General features: G+C 52.3%; 5 protein-coding genes across 5 annotated transcripts; 3 read left to right on the forward strand and 2 right to left on the reverse strand.

Moving 5' to 3' along the window:
- Positions 1-797: 797 nt before the first annotated feature.
- On the reverse strand, positions 798-3,328 carry BDV37DRAFT_272543 (uncharacterized protein; the record flags this gene model as incomplete). The annotated part of the gene is made up of 3 exons (XM_032084887.1): positions 798-1,395; positions 1,446-2,098; positions 2,177-3,328. 3 exons carry the CDS (start codon positions 3,326-3,328, stop codon positions 798-800), a joined length of 2,403 nt encoding a protein of 800 aa, XP_031940143.1.
- Positions 3,329-4,320: 992 nt separating this feature from the next.
- On the forward strand, positions 4,321-6,018 carry BDV37DRAFT_251680 (uncharacterized protein). The gene is made up of 2 exons (XM_032082337.1): positions 4,321-5,783; positions 5,909-6,018. Exon 1 carries the CDS (start codon positions 4,480-4,482, stop codon positions 5,572-5,574), a length of 1,095 nt encoding a protein of 364 aa, XP_031940144.1. The 5' UTR covers positions 4,321-4,479; the 3' UTR covers positions 5,575-5,783; positions 5,909-6,018.
- Positions 6,019-6,820: 802 nt separating this feature from the next.
- BDV37DRAFT_284325 (acyl transferase domain-containing protein) lies at positions 6,821-13,113 on the reverse strand (the record flags this gene model as incomplete). The annotated part of the gene is made up of 4 exons (XM_032087479.1): positions 6,821-7,252; positions 7,301-7,416; positions 7,473-7,961; positions 8,070-13,113. 4 exons carry the CDS (start codon positions 13,111-13,113, stop codon positions 6,821-6,823), a joined length of 6,081 nt encoding a protein of 2,026 aa, XP_031940145.1.
- Positions 13,114-13,624: 511 nt separating this feature from the next.
- Positions 13,625-15,172, forward strand: BDV37DRAFT_272546 (uncharacterized protein; the record flags this gene model as incomplete). Its single annotated transcript, XM_032084888.1, has 2 exons — positions 13,625-13,979; positions 14,037-15,172. The coding sequence occupies 2 exons, from the start codon at positions 13,625-13,627 to the stop codon at positions 15,170-15,172; spliced, it is 1,491 nt and encodes a 496-aa protein (XP_031940146.1).
- A 307-nt stretch (positions 15,173-15,479) lies between these two features.
- Positions 15,480-17,646, forward strand: BDV37DRAFT_294969 (uncharacterized protein; the record flags this gene model as incomplete). The annotated part of the gene is made up of 3 exons (XM_032089758.1): positions 15,480-15,497; positions 15,618-16,457; positions 16,521-17,646. The coding sequence occupies 3 exons, from the start codon at positions 15,480-15,482 to the stop codon at positions 17,448-17,450; spliced, it is 1,788 nt and encodes a 595-aa protein (XP_031940147.1). The 3' UTR covers positions 17,451-17,646.
- Position 17,647: the final 1 nt, after the last annotated feature.

The raw sequence follows: 17,647 nt of genomic DNA on the forward strand, positions 1-17,647 counted from the left end.
GCAAAATGTTTGATATGACCCCAAGAAAGTACTAGTGATGAGCATAATTTAATAATGAATAAAGTGCACGGCAAGACACATTGCCGATTAAAAGATATGCCCCAAGTACATTCACCGACTACTTCGCCGCTCTTATCTCCATAATGCCGGCAGAACCAACCTATAAGTGAACGAAGGCGGCGGTAGTACTACTAGTAAGTGCCTCGGGCATGTGTTGCTGAAGCTTGTACAGAATACTCCGTACATACCACTAAAATGGCAGCTCCACTTATAGACGTTCACTATGAATTAATATTACTACGTCGAAGTGGCCATGGGAGGCATTTAGCTAGGCCAATCCTATCATGTCGAGAACTAGGTCTCCATAACAAGACATGCCCATTGGGCCTCAATCGAGGGAAGGCATCGAATGGCACCGAAAATTTGCTGAGTGTTTCCAATAAATATGATATGAATGTTGTTCTGGCCCGAGGAATAACTTGGATATGTCATAGTCAAATGATATCGATTTTTTTACTCATGAAGTCCTATTAAACACATTGTATTCTGTAGTGGCATTTTCAGTCGTTCAAACGGGTATATATATTTTGATGTTAGAGCCGCGATGGCCAACGCTTTTGTCACACATCGGTACTGAATCTGGGGTAGGTTATCGACATCGCTCTAAAGGATAGGTATCATAAACTCATATACAGTACATTCGGAATGGATGTGAAATAATGATGAACGTGCGAAATAAAAAAAAAAAGCCGCCTGGGTCGTGACATAAGGAATAGTGGCCAAATAAAAAAGTGCTATCATGACATTATACTTCGGGTAAACTCGGGGTCAAAAAGTGGTTCAGACGAGGTACAGGGTACTTCGGCGGGTACCCACATCGATGGTTGCATCGTCACTGCTGGATTATCAGCATGCGTGAATGCAGGGACGGTACCGTCACCAGTAGACGACGTGGTCAATCCAAAAGCGGGAAATCCCGGGTCCAGCAATCCCTCTGGGGGCACTGAAGGGCTAAGCCCACAAAGGATCTCGTCGCGGCCCATCGGAAGGTTCAGTGAGGCCCACGCGTCCGGAGGTATCGACGAGAGTTCAGACTCTGACGGGGGCGTGCGGTCGGAGAGGCCGGTGGAAGAGCCATCCATTGGCCCCCAGTCGCCGGTTGCCGCAGAGCGGGACAAGCAATCTTTGATGGTATCCAGCATGTCGGTGCACCATCTCAACCCGACCTCAAGTCGGGCAAAGTACGCCCGAGGAAAGTCCGCATAGTGGAGCAGCTCGAGATGGCGGCGAGTCTCATGGATGAGTTGTATATCCTCCGTGTTGTCAGGCTCGCCGTCCAGAAGACAGCAAGAGAAGAGATCATGGACGGCGACAAGCGGATAGTTCCGAAACATCCTTAGTCAGGGTCAGCAACTGGGTGGGGGCCTGGACAGAATACAACAAACCTGGCTAAGACCGCACATCGTGCGAGCGTGATACTATGGTGTTCCCCGGCGACCTGGCTGATGAGTTTGAGAGCATTCCGGGCGGGATCCCGATACCTTTGCTGGGAGCGTGCGTGGCAGTCACAGCGATGTACGAGGACCTGGCTCACCATGAGACAGTATTTCAACTCAAGCTGCATGGGCGCCAAGTCAGCCATCTTCTCAAGGATGGGCGAGCTTAGGAGCGCATGGTATTTGATGTTCCATTCATTCAATGAACCCCACAGCTGCTGGACCTGCCGGCTTCGATCGGCCGCGCCGGCCAGGGCAGCTCGGGAAGAATAGAGATTGATGAAAATCTGTTCCCAGATCGTCATCATATGCACGTAGGCGGCGTTGAGCCGCAGCGGGAATGGTGCACGCTCCCCGCAGCTTCTTAATTGGATATCGGAGTCGAACAAGTATAGATCACAGGGCTGCCCTGTCAGGAAGGCCCGCTGCTTGTCCATGGTATAGACCACCCAGAAGAGTCGTTCTCGCTCCTGCATCTGTTCCCATCTCTTGCTTCGTGCCCCGTGAGCCCTATGGAGACCCGTGGAGCGGGCCACTTGGCACACTGTCTGACAGACCTTTTCAAAGACCACGCTACTATAAAATTCCCTAGCCACGAGAGCCTGGTATCAACGGTTAGCCACCTGGTAGTCTTTTCATCCCCACGCTTCATCTTCTAGGGATTTAATGACCGTCCTTACCAGAGTCAAGAGCACCTGCACATTGATTGCACATGGCCCAGTAAACCGGTTCAAGTCCGCCAACGCTCGGTCGCAATTCTTCAGGAAAGAAGGGAGCATATCATCGTTCATGCTAACCAGATGGGAGGCGGTTGCGCGAGCGACACGGGCATCCAGGGCCACAGTCAGAATAATGATATTGGTAAAAGTGAGTGCCCACGCATCGCTGTTCCCGGCTGACAGAGACTGGTAATGCGTATCGATGGCTTTCTCTAGAGCGGAATCGTTGAAAATGGGCGTATGGATATTGATATGGCGTAAGAAGCCATCTAAAGATAGCTCCAATAGGTAGCGCGGAGGTGTACTGATGGGTCGGTGATCGCTCACGATGACAGGTTCGTGACATTGGCCGCCAAAGGGAAACCGCTCCAGCTGAAACTCCAAACTCTCTTTGAACCCCGGTTGTTGGGCGACCACCTGCCACAAGTCCGACCCGTGCGGCACATCCTTGGTCAGGCGCCGGGTGATTTGGCGCTGCAGGTTTCTAAACAGTGACAGTGCGGCCGGGTAGTCCAGCAGGCGTTGGCCACCCTGGTCGAAGTCGACCAGATCGCCGTGGGGATTCTCTGGATCGTGCTCTTCAGAACTGTCGACCTCCATCAGGTGGGGGGATCGACACGAGGTGGAGCTCTTCGGGGTGTAAGTGGTGTATATGGCTGCGGGCTCGGGCGCTCCCCACGGATTATCGACCTGCGATGGGCCAGGGGAATGAGAGCATCGGCATGGCTGCTGTTGTTGCAGCTGCTCCGATAGTTTCGCCAGTGAGTTGTCAACGCGGTCTAGTCGGGCAACGACACCGTTGAAATCGTTCAGCAATTGTTTGGTGCGGTCGACGCGCTTCGGGGTAGTGGCAAAGTCGCACTCGACGTCCGCCCGGCGGCAGTTGGAGCATTTTGGTTGCTGTCGGTCACAGCGGATCTTTCGTGTGCGACATTGGTTGCAGGCAGGACTGGAGGTGGTGTCTGGTTGAGACCGCGGGCGTTTCTTGTTGGTGAGACTGGGTAAGGCTGGCGATTCCCTCCGTTCCCCCTGATCCTGCTGCGTCTGGTCTCGGGCGGTGTGAGTTGCATCATCCGGGGCACCAGTCGCCCTGCTAGGCGTCCGGGCCGTCATGGAGAAATGCAAAAACGGGTCGGGGAGGGGAGGAAGGTTCACAAGAAGCAAAAAAGGACCGAGGGGACTCGGGGGCGCGCTATCGGTGGGGTTAATCCATAGTAGGGAGTCGGCGCGATATGGACGCAGGAAAATATAAGTATTGGGAGGATCTGACAGGGAGCAGAGTATGGCTACCACAAGATTCAGGTATCAACTCATGGACCTGCGCACAGTCCCAAGTTGGGACGTCGTAGTTAGTTAGTGGTTAAGTAAGCAGTGGGGAAGACACAGAGAAATGAGATGTGCGATGCCTGAGGCACTGAGACTTATCCCGGAAGAAGCCGCTAGTGTACACCCAGACTCGGCCCAAACCGGGGATTTAAATGACCTTTCCATGAGCATTTGACCTGAGAGTGACTTCCATTAATAACCTCACCATTTTAATACCGCCCATCGAAAGTACTGAATAACAAAGGTTCAACAACAAATATTATTGGTAAGCTTCCTCTATTGAGGTAAATAAAACTCCTGGAAAGGATCGCTAAGAATACTCTAGGGTCTTCAATTGGTTAAAGAAAATATCATAGTGAGAACTAACCCATTCTGCTCAAACCAGCATCCTTTTTGGTCCGCAGTTTGTGGAACGTTTGGGGCGGGGAAAGGCTAACTTGAAGGCCTAGATTTGAGATCGGTGCTTTTTGTACATAGAAAAACATGTACATACTTACACTCGTTTTACCAACATGAAACTGCTATAAGTTGGCCACAGTATTGTATGGCGGTCATATATAGATAATAAAATATAAATTCACCAGAGCATCCATGCCAGACCGATTTTTTTCTTGTGATGTCGCAGGTTGCGTGCGACCAAGTATCCGGGGCCTTGGTCCCTGTGAGCAATGTAATCATCAGTTCTGCGTGACCCATTGTACCCCGCCGTCTCATCCCTGCGAGGACACGGTATATTCCATGCACTTGCCCTCGACTTGACTCAGGCCTGACTGCTATTAGCCCCTTCCAGACAATGAATTCGAAGTCAATATACATGTCGAAGTGAAAATCTTCGAGCGAGAATAAATGACGTTGCTATTTGCGAGCGAGCCTTGGAACTAAATGGCGGTCTCGAATGCGAGATCGATCACCCACCTCCGTGGGGACGTGGAGCCCTCATGGGCTGCGCCAACTATCATGCTCGCATTCGCTTCCCCGCGAATGCCTCTGTTTGGCTCATCCGGGTGCCTCGAATGAATAGCAGTATTCCTCAACTACTTATCGATTACCTTGTTCGCAGCGAATATGCCACCCTCAAATTTCCCGAAACGACTACAGTGCCTGCTCCTCGTGCCTTTGATTATGGAATTGCAGGTGACACAAATAACAAAGTGGGTGTCAGCTATATCCTTATGGAAGAGATGGCTGGCAGGACTTGGAATATGCAAGGGCCACATGGGAAGCGTTCCAACGATGGCAACGACAAGGAGAGGTTGTGGAATGGACTGGCCGATATTTTAATTGAGCTGCAGCGTCATCCATTTTCCAAGGCCGGATCTCTTCTCCCAGGCCCTTCGCCTTCAAAACCAATAGTTTCAGCCGTCGCCAGCGAACGATTTCTTGTTCTGAGCCCTTCTGGGCCTTTCGCTACTGCCAAAGATTACTATACGTCATTTGTAGAGCAGAACATGGCCCTCATCGCTGATGGTCAGCTTTTCCCATCTTTTCCAGTGAATGCTTATTTGGTGTTTTTATTCTTGAAATCCCAGATCCCGAATCTTGCATCCACAGCAAACCGTAATATTGAAACGACGGAGCAATTTTACATCAAGCACGTGGATGACAAGGGAGACCACTTAATGGTGGATGACGAGCTGAATATTGTCAGGGTCATCGATTGGCAAATGGCTCGAGTCGTTCCTGCCAATGAAGCTTTTGGACCCTCATTGGTGACCGCTGAAATGGGCGAGATTTACAACGGCGTATCGTCCTTAACTGTCCATGATCATGCGTTAGCTCGCTTCTTGAAAGCGAAGGGAGAAGATGACTTAGCTGATATCATGAGCAAAGACGAGAAGCTACGGAGGTTTTTCTTTGGTCTTGATGTTGATTTTTCTTGGAACGAGACACTCCTATTAATTCGAGGCATTTGGGCTGCATTTGGCATGGACAAAAACACTGATTGGAAAGTTTGGAAGACGGACATGCTGGACCAACACATGCATGATGAGCGTCTGATGAATATTATTGATAGTTTTGGAGCAGGCCCTTGACAAAAAAACTCACAAGGAACTGCGTATATAGTGCAAAGCTTCACCATCCATTAATGTAAGCCGAGGATGGCTTGGCGAGGTCGGCCACGGTATAAGCAATACGGCTTTCTCTTTGGCCCACTTTTATCGAGCTCCACTTTGACCTGGCCCACAACTCCCGTCGATCATCCTGGGATGCCTTCGACAGTTATTTATCTCTACTACTGCAACTAATCATCCTTCGCGTCAGCCACGTTAGTCCCAAGAATACGAGATATAGGGGCTGTTGTGCTTCCACGACGAACACGGGAGGCGCCGCGATGGAAGGATTTCTTTAAGAATGCTAGTGGCTTACCTTTCCGCGTGAAGTTTACCATAGCACAATCTGAGGGTATGCCTTCTCTAACTAACTAAATGAGTCAGAAATTCCTAACAAAGTAAAGCTTATGGTGAAAGACCTGCATCATGCACGCGTGAAGAAATGTCCGACCAGTAAAACCGGGAAGCATGGATGTTAGGCACTCCATACACGGAGGACAACAACGCTCCGATGCGAGTAACCCATCCCCTGCTGGCTGGGTTTCATCGATCAATGTCCTTCCAAGCTTGCTGAGACGGGAGGCCGCAGATCTGCAAACTCTCAGAAACTCGGCTGATCGTCAGCATTGGTATATAACCGAGAAGGTCAGCTCTACCGCCAATGATTGGGTGTCGGAGCATTTTCGGACTGTATTTACCGATACTCAGCCTGGTGTGGCTTGCCATGTGATGGGTCTAGACGTGAATCTTCAACTGACCCCTGAAGTTGGGAGTTGCTGAGTCTAGCCCTCAAAACCCCCGTTACAAACACTAAATGATGACCTTTGCAGAGGTGCAACCGCAAGAAACCGGCTGAACTGGAGTTGCCCTGGGATACAGACGGTAGCTCAACTTGAAGCGGGTTGTCAAGTTGTAAGTTGTATAGTTTGACAGCCAAGAAGGAAAATATGGCAGGGGCAATAATCCAAACAACAATCCTACAGAGAGACAGACGGAGGGTCCCGTTCGCCGAATCAGGCAGAACTTTTGTGGGTTTCTCGACAAATTTCGCCATGGGAGCCTAACTTTGTCCTACCTCCACAACAGCCGGATACTTTCCAAGCCATAGACAGGACAGGCTGTTGGAAGGCGGTGGCTGATACTTTGGAAAAGCTTGCACAAGTTATACGTCATCGTCAATCATCATAAAAGTTGTCATTCTGATTATCTCGATACTACTAATAATACATCATGCTGCTAGCGCCAACTCCCGCAACACTGAACTTCCCGTGACCGCTGCAGCCTCTTCTAGATACGGTCGATCAATAGCGAACGGTTTCCCCATGACGTTGGGAATAAATTTGCCCACCAGGCGGTCGACCTGTACATTCTCTGCTTGGATGCGCTCTTCCAGGAATCGTCGGTAGACAGACACCCCAGAGCGAAGGTGTGACGAATGGAAGGGAACGTCGATGCCTTGCAATGGGATAGTCGCTCGCCCCCTTTTCAATTCAGTGGGGTTATTCAATTGGGGTGCCTTTTCAAGATGAACGGCAATCTCTTTGGCTACGTCAGTGATGGTGGGATCTGCAGCGCGGCGGAGCGAGTCTACGAGCTGAGGGCCAGTGCTGGATTGGGATAGAAGGTCGAGGATGCCGGTCAAGACGTAAATGTTGCGGACCTGGAATTCATGAGCATGATGTGGGGAATGTAATGGGCTGAGACTTACGTGTCCGGCACAAACATATTGTTCGGCTTCAACATTGAAATTGACGATCTCCAACAGATTGCCACTTTGTCGGTGGATCAAGTCCACGACGATGCGTAGCATGGCTTCATCGAAATCTGTGCCAGTGTGAGTCTGCTGAAAAATGCCAGAGCGAAACAGAAACAAAACTTACATTTGCCCACCCTCTTCGGACTGACGGCTACCATAGAGAACCCGGTATGTCCATTGGAGTCGCGCTCCATGGTGAACTGCATCACCAATCCACGATAGAAGACGACACTCATCATCATCTCAAACGGCAAGAAGTCAACTAATGAGGCTAGGACTCCGTACTCGCCCAGAGAGTGGCCTGCGAAGGCAGCCCCCTCTTGGATGAGACCATTTGCCTTCATATCCTCGAATGCGGCCTTTTCCATTAGTAGGATAGCCGGTTGAGCAAATTGCGTGGCATAGAGCAGGCCCCGGGAGTCGAAGAAGGTGTACGACTCCGATTTGGGCGTAAGATCGCGAAGGATAGGTTCGAGCCTTGTGGAACCGTCGGGCATTCTGGTTTCCGTCCTCATCGCCAGGTAGTTGTCGCGGATTCGTCTGCCACGAGCCCCACGGAAGTGGATGGTGATCTCTTTGGGATTGGCACGGACAACGTTCAGGATTGACCACCCTAGATATGTTAATGTCAGCTTCTGAAGGATTTTCCTACGTATAACGATCATCGTAGCCATGGAAACAGCGAGTCTTCAGGGATGTGGGTGATTAGAACACAACATACCGTATTGATCAAGGAGACGGCGGTCAACCTCATCCCATACTGCTCGAGCAACCGGGCTCGACTCATACAACTGCATTCCCATGCTCTGTGCCTGGCTGCCCTGACCAGTAAACAGGTACGCGGAAGTTCGCTGCTCCACTTCGGCTTCCCCTTGCAGTACCTTCTCATCGGTACCCTCTCGGTATGCAGCAACGGAGAGTACCATGCGCCCGTGACACATGGCTTCATGTCGGATCTGGACCGTGAGTTGGTCGCCTGGCAACACCATCCCAACGAAGGACGCGGAGAAGCTTCGAAGCCGAGCCGTCTCACCGTCCGCTGCCAGACATTCCGTGACCGCACGCGAAACGGCGGCGGTGTACATGCCATGGGTGATAGTGCCGGGAAGGTCTGCGAAACGTGCAAAGACAGAGGAGGTGTGGATGGGATTGTAGTCCTTGGATACGGAGCTGTAGAGGGAGTTATTGAATGGTAAGCGGATGGTCCTCGATCCGTTATCGATCAGGCCTGGGTGCTTCAAAGGCACCTTCTCTTGGATCACCGTGCCCTTGCGCTGCAGGAAGTCAATCACGGGATTGCCATGACATTCAGCCAGCTGGGATACAACGCTTCCCACTCTCTGCACGGTGCCATTCCAATGCTTGGCGTAGATCGATCCAGTGGTCTTCAGGCTAGCGAAGGTAGATTGGTCCTTCCACCGGGTCACGGTGTGGAGACGGAAGACGAGGGTTTTGTTGATCAATGACTGTGTAGGGTCATCCAAGAGAAACCATTCACGGTCTCGCAGAAGGGCTTCATCTATCGCGGACTGCACCTTTAGTTCAGTCGCGGCTTCATCCTGGTGACTGAAGGTGGTCTCGTAATCGGAAAACGATCCCTTGATGAAAAACTCCGAAGTCACAGTGGCCACTAGCGTCTTGGACCGAAGGATTTGCGCCTCGACACTTATCGTCTTGCCAGTTTCCTTGATGGTCACTGCACGCACCTGCGATTTGGTGGCGACAACATCGTTGACCTCCAGTGGAGTGGCGCCAGGAGCGTACCGGATGCTATTGGAAAGATGGACGAGGCGGAGCAAGTCGCCCTGGAGCTCTGCAACAAACAGCGGCTCCATAAGGGGTTTCCAAGCGGCAATAATCGCGGCCTCGAGGGGTAAGGTGTTTGTTGTAGCTGATGCAGTGGCATCTGGGACTGTATGACGGAGAGCATTGTGAAGGTGACGATGAAGATCAGACGAAAGGGTGATTTCCTCGCCCTCAAAGACGTCACTCAGCCGGTGGGAACTGAGATCGGCACGACCGCGCCACAGATGAGCATAGAACAATTTCACTCGGTCGTCACGTCCCTCGAGATTCTCTACCAAGGAAAGACTCTTCGAATTGCACTGGTACGTGAATCGGAGAACGGCAGGGGTCTCCAGGAAGTCATAATAATAGAAGTCTACAGCAACCTCCTCAGCACCACTGGGCTTGATGTGGACTAGGGGACGGTTCTGCGTATCTTCTACTAGAAGTAGATCACTGCCGCCTAGGGGTAGCTGGATTGATTGCCCAACCCGTGGCTCTAGAACTCGGCGCAAAGGATTCCCTTGTCTCTGGGAACCTCGTGTGACTTGCTCAGCCATGATAACGCTTCGGACGCCACCCGTGACATGGCTGGCCAGGAATGCTTGCCAGTCTTCGACAGATGGCAGTTTCTCAGATGCAGGACGGATGATACGATGGGTGTTGCTTTCCGTCACGGTGATTTGGGATGAGACCACTTCCGATATGGCCAACGGAGGCCGCTCCCTTTGAGGCCGCTCCTCCTCGAAACGGTCTACAAGCCCATGGTGGATCTCATCAAGGATATCCTTGGCTGACTGGTCTTCCCGACGCGAGTATTGCACGGCCACGGGGCCTTGGAGGATACACACCCGCTCAGCGTCCTGGTCGATGATTGCATCCACATCCTCCGACTGCCACAGGGAGTCTTTCTTGAACCAGTACTCGAAGTCCTCATCCAAAGCTGGGATAAAGTTGACGGGCTTTCGACCACGCTTTTTGCAGGCTGTAAGAAAGAAGCGGACATCGTCTGGATGTAGACGACGTGTGGTCGCGGCAGGGCAGAGTTGTTGCACCTGCTCGACGAACTGTTCAGGCTCACTGAGGTCAAGCTTATCCGTCGCATAAACGATATCGGAGACACGTTCTAGCGTTCGGTAGGTGAAGTCCAAAACGAGCTGACGGTAGGATACGTCAATCCACCGGTGTTGGTGACTAACATACACTAACCGGATCAAACGAGCAATAACTTCAGTATACGTCATGTCCTCTAGGTCAACGGCATCACCAGCAGCATTGTAGCCAAACCACGGCTTGGCAAAATCAGCACTGAGGCGACGTATGATCTCAGGCTTACGCGCAAGGAGTGCAGCAACTCGTTTGTCCCGAGGCAAGCTGAAGATAGTCCTGTCCATCTCATGCCACAGCCGAACTCCACGGGTTGCCAGCTTGTGAATCGGCTGGCCCATCTCCGACTGAACGGTCAATACTCCGCCGGTGGGCTTCTTGAAGGTCTGCTCCCATTCCGAGTCGGGCACTCCAGCAGCTGCTAAGATCAGCTTCTTTGCTTGCGTAGATGTGTGCGCCTCCCGGGCGACCATCATCCGACTGCCTATGAGGATACCATCACAAGGCATCAAAGCACGACCGAATGGCAGCGACCATTCACCCGTGATATATGGGTGCATTTGGTCCGCTTGGCCAAACCCACTGCCCACAACCAGATACAAATTGGAACAGCGGCGGATATCCCGGTATGTCTGCAGAAGTGGCTCGTGGAAGTCCTCACAGGAGTGGTGACCACCACCGCGGCCTCCAGTCCACTGCAAAATAATCGGGAACGATGGGTGCATTTTAGCGATTTCAATTACCTCATAGATGGCAGCGATAGACCCCGGTTTGAGAGAAAGATGTTTGATACCCAGTGTCTGGATCCATTCATTGACCACGTCCAGCGAGGGAACCCCAGCCCCGATCGTCAAGCCATCTATGGGGATTCCTCGTTGAATCATGCTGCGGATGAGGGGGATCTGGAATGCAATTGAATGAGGGCTGGCATAGATGAGATTGCAGGTGATGCCACGACCAGGCGGAACGTGGACCGCTAATTTCTCAATCGCAGCTGTCATGCCAGCTGCGTCAAAGTATCCGCCACCGGCCAGCTCAACATGATAGCCTGCCTGCATCACCGCAGCCACAAAGTCCCAGTGTACCGTAGTGGGTGTCATCCCCGCTGTGATAATAGGCGGGGCTTGCAGCAGCTTACTGAGTCGCGTTTCGAGTGCGGGCTTGCCATCTGGGCCCGCCACCAGCCGAGCTTTGAAGAGGTCCCCCCAGGGGACCGGCGCCTGTGACGGCTTCGCGGTTAGTAACTCCGCTTTACCACCCAGGGCAGTGGTGTCTGTTGGGGCTAGCACCGTCCCTGCGATGATGCGAACTCCTCGGCCATCGACAATTTCGGAAACGAGATCACTGAGACGGCTACTGCTGAGAAGCACAATGTGGGAGGGCGGCGTAAAACGCGACACCTGCAACGTTGCAGGCCAATCCACCGTCTCACATGCTACTGCCTCGACCAAGCTTTGGATTAGGTTGGTCGATGGGCTGAACATCTCGCGCATATCCTGGCCAGTCCGTGTATGAAAGACGGCAGTGAGGAGATCGCCCACCTTGGGCGACGAGGCATCCGGAAACCGTGCCTTGACGCGGTCCGCAGCGGCACGGAGGTGACTGGAATGGAATGGAGCGCTAACAGGCAGGAAGGTATGATGGACAACGGGCTTGCGCTGACGGAAAGGAACCCGACTTTGATCTTGTCCATCATCGGCTTCGATCTCTCGCAACCGCAGACATAGGCCTCGGAGAGAACGTGGAGTGCCGGCTACCACCAGGTTCCGTTCAGTGTTGATCAGTCCGATGGACACGTGCTCAGATTCCGGTAACCGGCGATTACAGTCCGCGATTAACGCATCAAGGGCAGGATATCGCAGGCCGCGGACACTAAGCAGCCATGAGGGGGATCCCTCGCCGTGCTCAATACTATCTCTGATGGCGGCGGACGATAATGGGGAGACCGGAGCGGCAGTGTGGCATTCATAACCCATCCAAAATAACAGGCGGATGGCCCATTGTGCCTGCGCCAAAAACGACGCCCACGAGTCCGCTTGAGCGACGGCTGCAGCCACGATGATTCCCTGCGAGTGGCCGGTGAGGCCTTGTAGTGATGACCTTAGTCGCTTTGGGGAATCCGAGTCGAGTAATTTACCCAGCACGTAATAATGGGCCATGTCAAGTAAGCCAATGATGGGGAAACTGACGGCGGCCGTGGCTGTAAAGGCCCGGTCCGGACGAGACTCGGGGTTGGTCAACCAGGAGTAAAGGTCAATCTCACGACCCAAGTAGTGCTGCGACGTGGACGGATCCCGAGACAAACTTGCGAGGGCTGGCGCTACTGATGCGATCAGCGGCTCAAGTAACGGTTGGTATAGAGAATATAGCTCGGCCAATTCGTCAACACAGACAAGATTCGTAGATCCTTGGCCGCCGAAGGCCATCAAGATGCGGTGCGCGTCGTTGTTAGTTGTGGTGAAGAGTCCACTGGGGGCTGGACGGGGACTGAGACCTGCCACCGCATGTGCGCGGTAGTAGGTGCGTATAATATTCTTGGCCTCGGGCTCGGGCATAACCAGGTCGTGGATATTCGTGTCTCTCACGCACTGAGATTCGATGGCGCCGAGGAAAGCCCCTAGGGGAGCTGGTGGGCAATCTTCATCCAGGAGGAACTGTAAAAATGCAAACACTAACGCGAGAATCGACTGATCTTTCGAATGGTTCTGCAAGAAAGAGGCCTTTTGCTGGTCCAGGAAGGCCCCATCCTGTGCTGATACAAGGAACGTTTGCTGGATATTCCCCTGGGCAAGAGAGAAAGACCTTAATGAATAGTCTTCCGAGGGTGTCACGATCGCAAGATCATAGGAACCAGAGCTGGGTGTAGAGGCCATGGTAAGGGAGGAAGTGAGGGCGCTGACAGAAAATAGTAACCAGGATATTAATTATTGTTTGCAAAGGCGATGTGTCGGTCGTGCTTCACGCTGGGCGTCCTTCGATTTCTAGCACGGCGCGAGGCGATTGTTTTGGTTAACTGCGACTAGATATGTGGGCATTCCGTCTACTATTTACTCTATCCACACTGCGCGCGGATGATGATAGTCGGGAACGAATCTTACGCTGGGTCCTTACGCTGGGTCGGTCCGATCTCCCATATTCCTGGACGTGGACTGTGTGGGATCGCAAAGCAAATCTTACGCTGGGTTCTTACGCTGGGTCGCTCGGAGAGATCTGGCTGCCGGAGTTCGAGAGCCGAGACGCGGCCCATCGACGCCGAGCGGGGCGACAACATATCGCGCCTATAGCTTCTATACTCGGGATTACCAGTGAGTTGGTTATAAAATGAGGCTAGATCGGAGAACGAGGAAATACACCAGAATCACAATTTATGACGCAAAAGCGAAAATGACGATTCCAGCGGCGGACGACAATAACTGTCCTTCTTACGACAAGGTGATCGATTTGATCGTCGAATACGCCTATGACTATGAGATTGACTCCCCAGCAGCCTGGGCACGGGCCAAGGCTGCCCTTCTGGATGCTCTGGGAGCTGCCATTGAAAGTATTCACACTAGCCCGGAATGTGCCGCCATGATTGGCCCTGTCTGGCCCAATACAGCCACGGTGCCAGGGGGCTTCCGCGTGCCCGGTACTCAATTGCAGGTGGATGCTCTCAAGGGTGCCTTTGACCTTGGGGGCATGATCCGCTACCTCGACCATAACGATGCATTTCCCGGTGCTGAATGGGGGCATCCATCGGGTAAGGATGAGCCCGAATATCCACACCTGCCGTCCGTCTGTTCTGACCGATGACTAGATAACCTTGGTGCGATCCTCAGCACCGCCGATATCCTCAGCCGGGAGGCCCTTGCTCGTGGCAACCCCGATCAAGTCATCTCCATGAAACAGGTCCTCACTGCTCTGATCAAGGCGTATGAGATCCAGGGCGTGTTCCAGATCCGCAACGCCTTCAACAAGGTTGGCCTCGATCATGTCATTCTGGTCAAGGTTGCCTCGTCGGCCATGGTGTCCTGGCTCATGGGTCTCTCCAGCGATCAAGCCCGCGCTGTAGTCTCGCATGCCTGGGCGGATGGTCATCCGCTGCGGGTCTATCGACAAGCGCCAAACGCGGGACCCCGGAAAGGATGGGCCGCCGGGGATGCCTGCATGCGTGCTGTACATCTGGCCAACCTGGTTCGATGTGGCCAGCCTGGTATCCGCTCTGCGATCACCACCCCGCGTTGGGGATTTTATGATGTTTTGTATCGTGGCCAGACCTTTGAGCTACCCCGTCCATTCACCAGCTGGGTTATGGAGACGGTCCTCTTCAAAGTCTCCACGGCTGAGGGACACGGGTTGACCGCTGTGGAAGCAGCGTTGACCATCGCGCAAAAGATAGCCCAGCGTGGGCTTCGGCCGGAAAACGACATTGTTAGCATTCGAGCTCGAACCCAAGAGGCCGGAATGATCATCATCAATAAGAAAGGGCCACTGCACAACGCCGCAGATCGCGACCACTGCCTCCGGTATATGGTTGCCGTGGTCCTGCTCAAGGGCAGTCAAATCACGACCGCCGACTACCAGGACAGCAGTCCCTGGGCCCGTGATCCTCGCGTAGAATCACTCCGCTCTATCACCACCATGGAAGAAGACCCGTCATTCACCCACGATTACCATGATCCTCAGTGCCGCAGCGTGGCCAACGCATTGGAGGTGACATTGCGGGATGGCACCAAGTTGGAAGAAATGGTTCCGTTCCCCCTGGGCCATGTGCGTCGACCCGAGACTCTACAGCTGGTCCGGGAGAAGGCCCAGCAGAATTTGAGCTTAAAGCTTTCCTCAGACAGGGTGGAGCAGATTCTGGACACGGTAAATTCGTCGAAGTTGGAGAAGATGGCCGCTAGTGATTTTGTAGACCTATTCGTCCCACAGCCTGTATCGAGCGCTGCATGAAACCTTAGAAAGATATGAAATATTACATATTACCTTAATTCAGTCAGCAGTACCGATTTAGTGTTCTTATATTAGATTCCTCTCCCTGGAGCTGCCTGGCAGCCGGTGCAACTCGTAATAGTGGGCCCGTTCCTGAGAACAAATCGGATCGGCATTAGCGGTGAATACGAGATTTAAAGGCATATATTGAGCTTCTGCCCCTGAGAAGCAAACCCCACTTTAAACCTCAGCGAGGGTTATTGTAGTGATATAGCCTCTCCTTACAACCAAAATGGGTACGTCATTTCTCGAATAGTCCACAGGAGCTATGCTCACAGAACTAACGGTTTTCGTTTAGGATACTGGGAGGTCCGTGCATACTTGCAATACGTTTTGAATACCATTTTCTCTGCACAATCTCCATTTGTACATCCAATTAAGCCATCCCAGCAACTCTGACACCAAGAAACAGGTCCCCTGCCAATTCTGCGGCGTGCACTTCAACATCAGCCGCATCCGGTCGAAATGGGAGCCGAGGTCAGCGGCATTCGGCCCTGGTGGTCGCGGCGGATGGGTCGAGGGACGGGACTTCACAAGGGATGAAAAAGACGAGGAAGAGCAGGCGCAAGATATGTACGATTACGATGACTGCTCATCCGAGATGGGGTGCTGCATGGCTCTCCGAGCTCCTGGGTTTTATAGCCCGAGACCGCTGTTATATGATGATGATCCAGCGGGTGGCATTCATGTGGATGACCCTAACTATGAATATCAGAGTGATTCTGGGGATGACCCTCTGGAATATGAGTCAGGAGCAAGTGATGGTGAGGATGAACGTATGGAGACAGCCGATGATGGATGTACAAGTCAACTAGAGTGGACCTTTAAGGTACAGGGGCCTGATCACCCGGAATACGACACCGAGTTCTACCCCCTCTCAACACAATTAGGCGAGAGTATTTGGACCATCAATGCTGATGGCTCCAGGACAATGAACAAGGAGGCCTACGACAAGTCCAGATGCTATGAACATATTGCTGGGCCAGACTGCCGAAATAGCCGAGCTTACTTGGGGAGGAATATCTCCGCCGAAGAAATGAGAGGCTGCCATACCGTTCAGTGCATCCTTGCGAAAGGACCCGGTTGGAAACCTCGAGTGGACGATCTCGACTTCGAGCGGAAGAGTCGATATCATCTGACGGGCGTCGCGCAGATCATGCCTTCTTCTGGAGATGGATTGATATTTGCGCCGGTTCGACACGGTGTCAATAATATTCGGGCTGAAATTGAATTTATGTTCGCAACGGTATGGCACATACTGAACGTTACCTTCGCTGCAGTACAATATAGATGACTTACTTGTCGGCAGTCTCAGGAGGAGCTCAACGAGATCGGGCTACCGTTTCATCCAGCATGCTTTGAGTTGTTTATCCAAGCGAGCAAGCAGTGTTTAGGGGAAGTTGACATGGATACGTTGGTCCGGATTCGTGACAGAGGATGTATGACAAGCCAGCCCGTTCCAATCGAAAACCACGAACATGTCACAGAAGGACAAGGACAGGTCTGGAACCATCAGGTCGGCCATGAGTACCTAGTCGCCAATCCCATATTTGTCCCTGCGCTGAAGCCGATCATCAAGTCCGCCATTTCCACGGACAAAGGGTTCAGCGTACACAACAGCCCCTTTGACGCCAGGAATCAAACAAATACCGTATCATCCGCCCCGGATCCTTTCCTAGCATTCCCTATTGAAATCAGTTTGATCATCATTGACTACCTTAGCTCCCAAGACATTGCCGCTCTTCGACTCGCCTCACGCGCCTTCACACACTTACCGAATTCGCTATGGCATCGGCTGGTCATTCGGGAAATGCCGTGGTTGTATGAAGCGTGGTCATCGGATCCGATGCCATACTATTGGGCCACTGTAATCACCCACGACGTGCACCAGGAAAAGGCAGCTCGAGAAGAGTGGGACCGTGACATGGAGAAACAAAGACTTGTCATCGCTGAAGAGATGCCTGAAGTTCAGGCTGAATGGCTGCGAAACCAACCACAGTGGGAATGGCCGGACCACCCGGACAGACTGGAGGTTCTCGGTCTGAGTCCCGTCAAATTGGATTATAATAGCACGAATTGGTATCAGCTCTACCGTGACATTACTGTCAATTGGAAACAGCTCAAAGGGCTACAGAACCGTGCTCGGATTTGGGACGCCATAATGCAGATTGTTGGTGCGATCAAGGCAGCGCGTGAGGAGTGTTTGGATGAGAGCAGCAGTGCTGTTATGGTTCAGTGATTCTCAAAACATATCAAAATTTTATATCTAGTCGGGTACCATGGGTGGGTCGTGCATTCTGTCTAGAAGTCCTTCCGAACTATCCATTGAGGCTTGACGGATATAATCCATTTTTATATTAAACTACACGCAACAAGCTTTATTAGTACATCAACCTTTTCCTTAAAAGTGTTTAATACGGTAAACCAGATAGTGGA

The sequence above is a fragment of the Aspergillus pseudonomiae genome (assembly GCF_009193645.1).
Source record: "Aspergillus pseudonomiae strain CBS 119388 unplaced genomic scaffold BDV37scaffold_46, whole genome shotgun sequence".
Taxonomy (NCBI): Eukaryota; Fungi; Ascomycota; class Eurotiomycetes; order Eurotiales; family Aspergillaceae; genus Aspergillus; species Aspergillus pseudonomiae.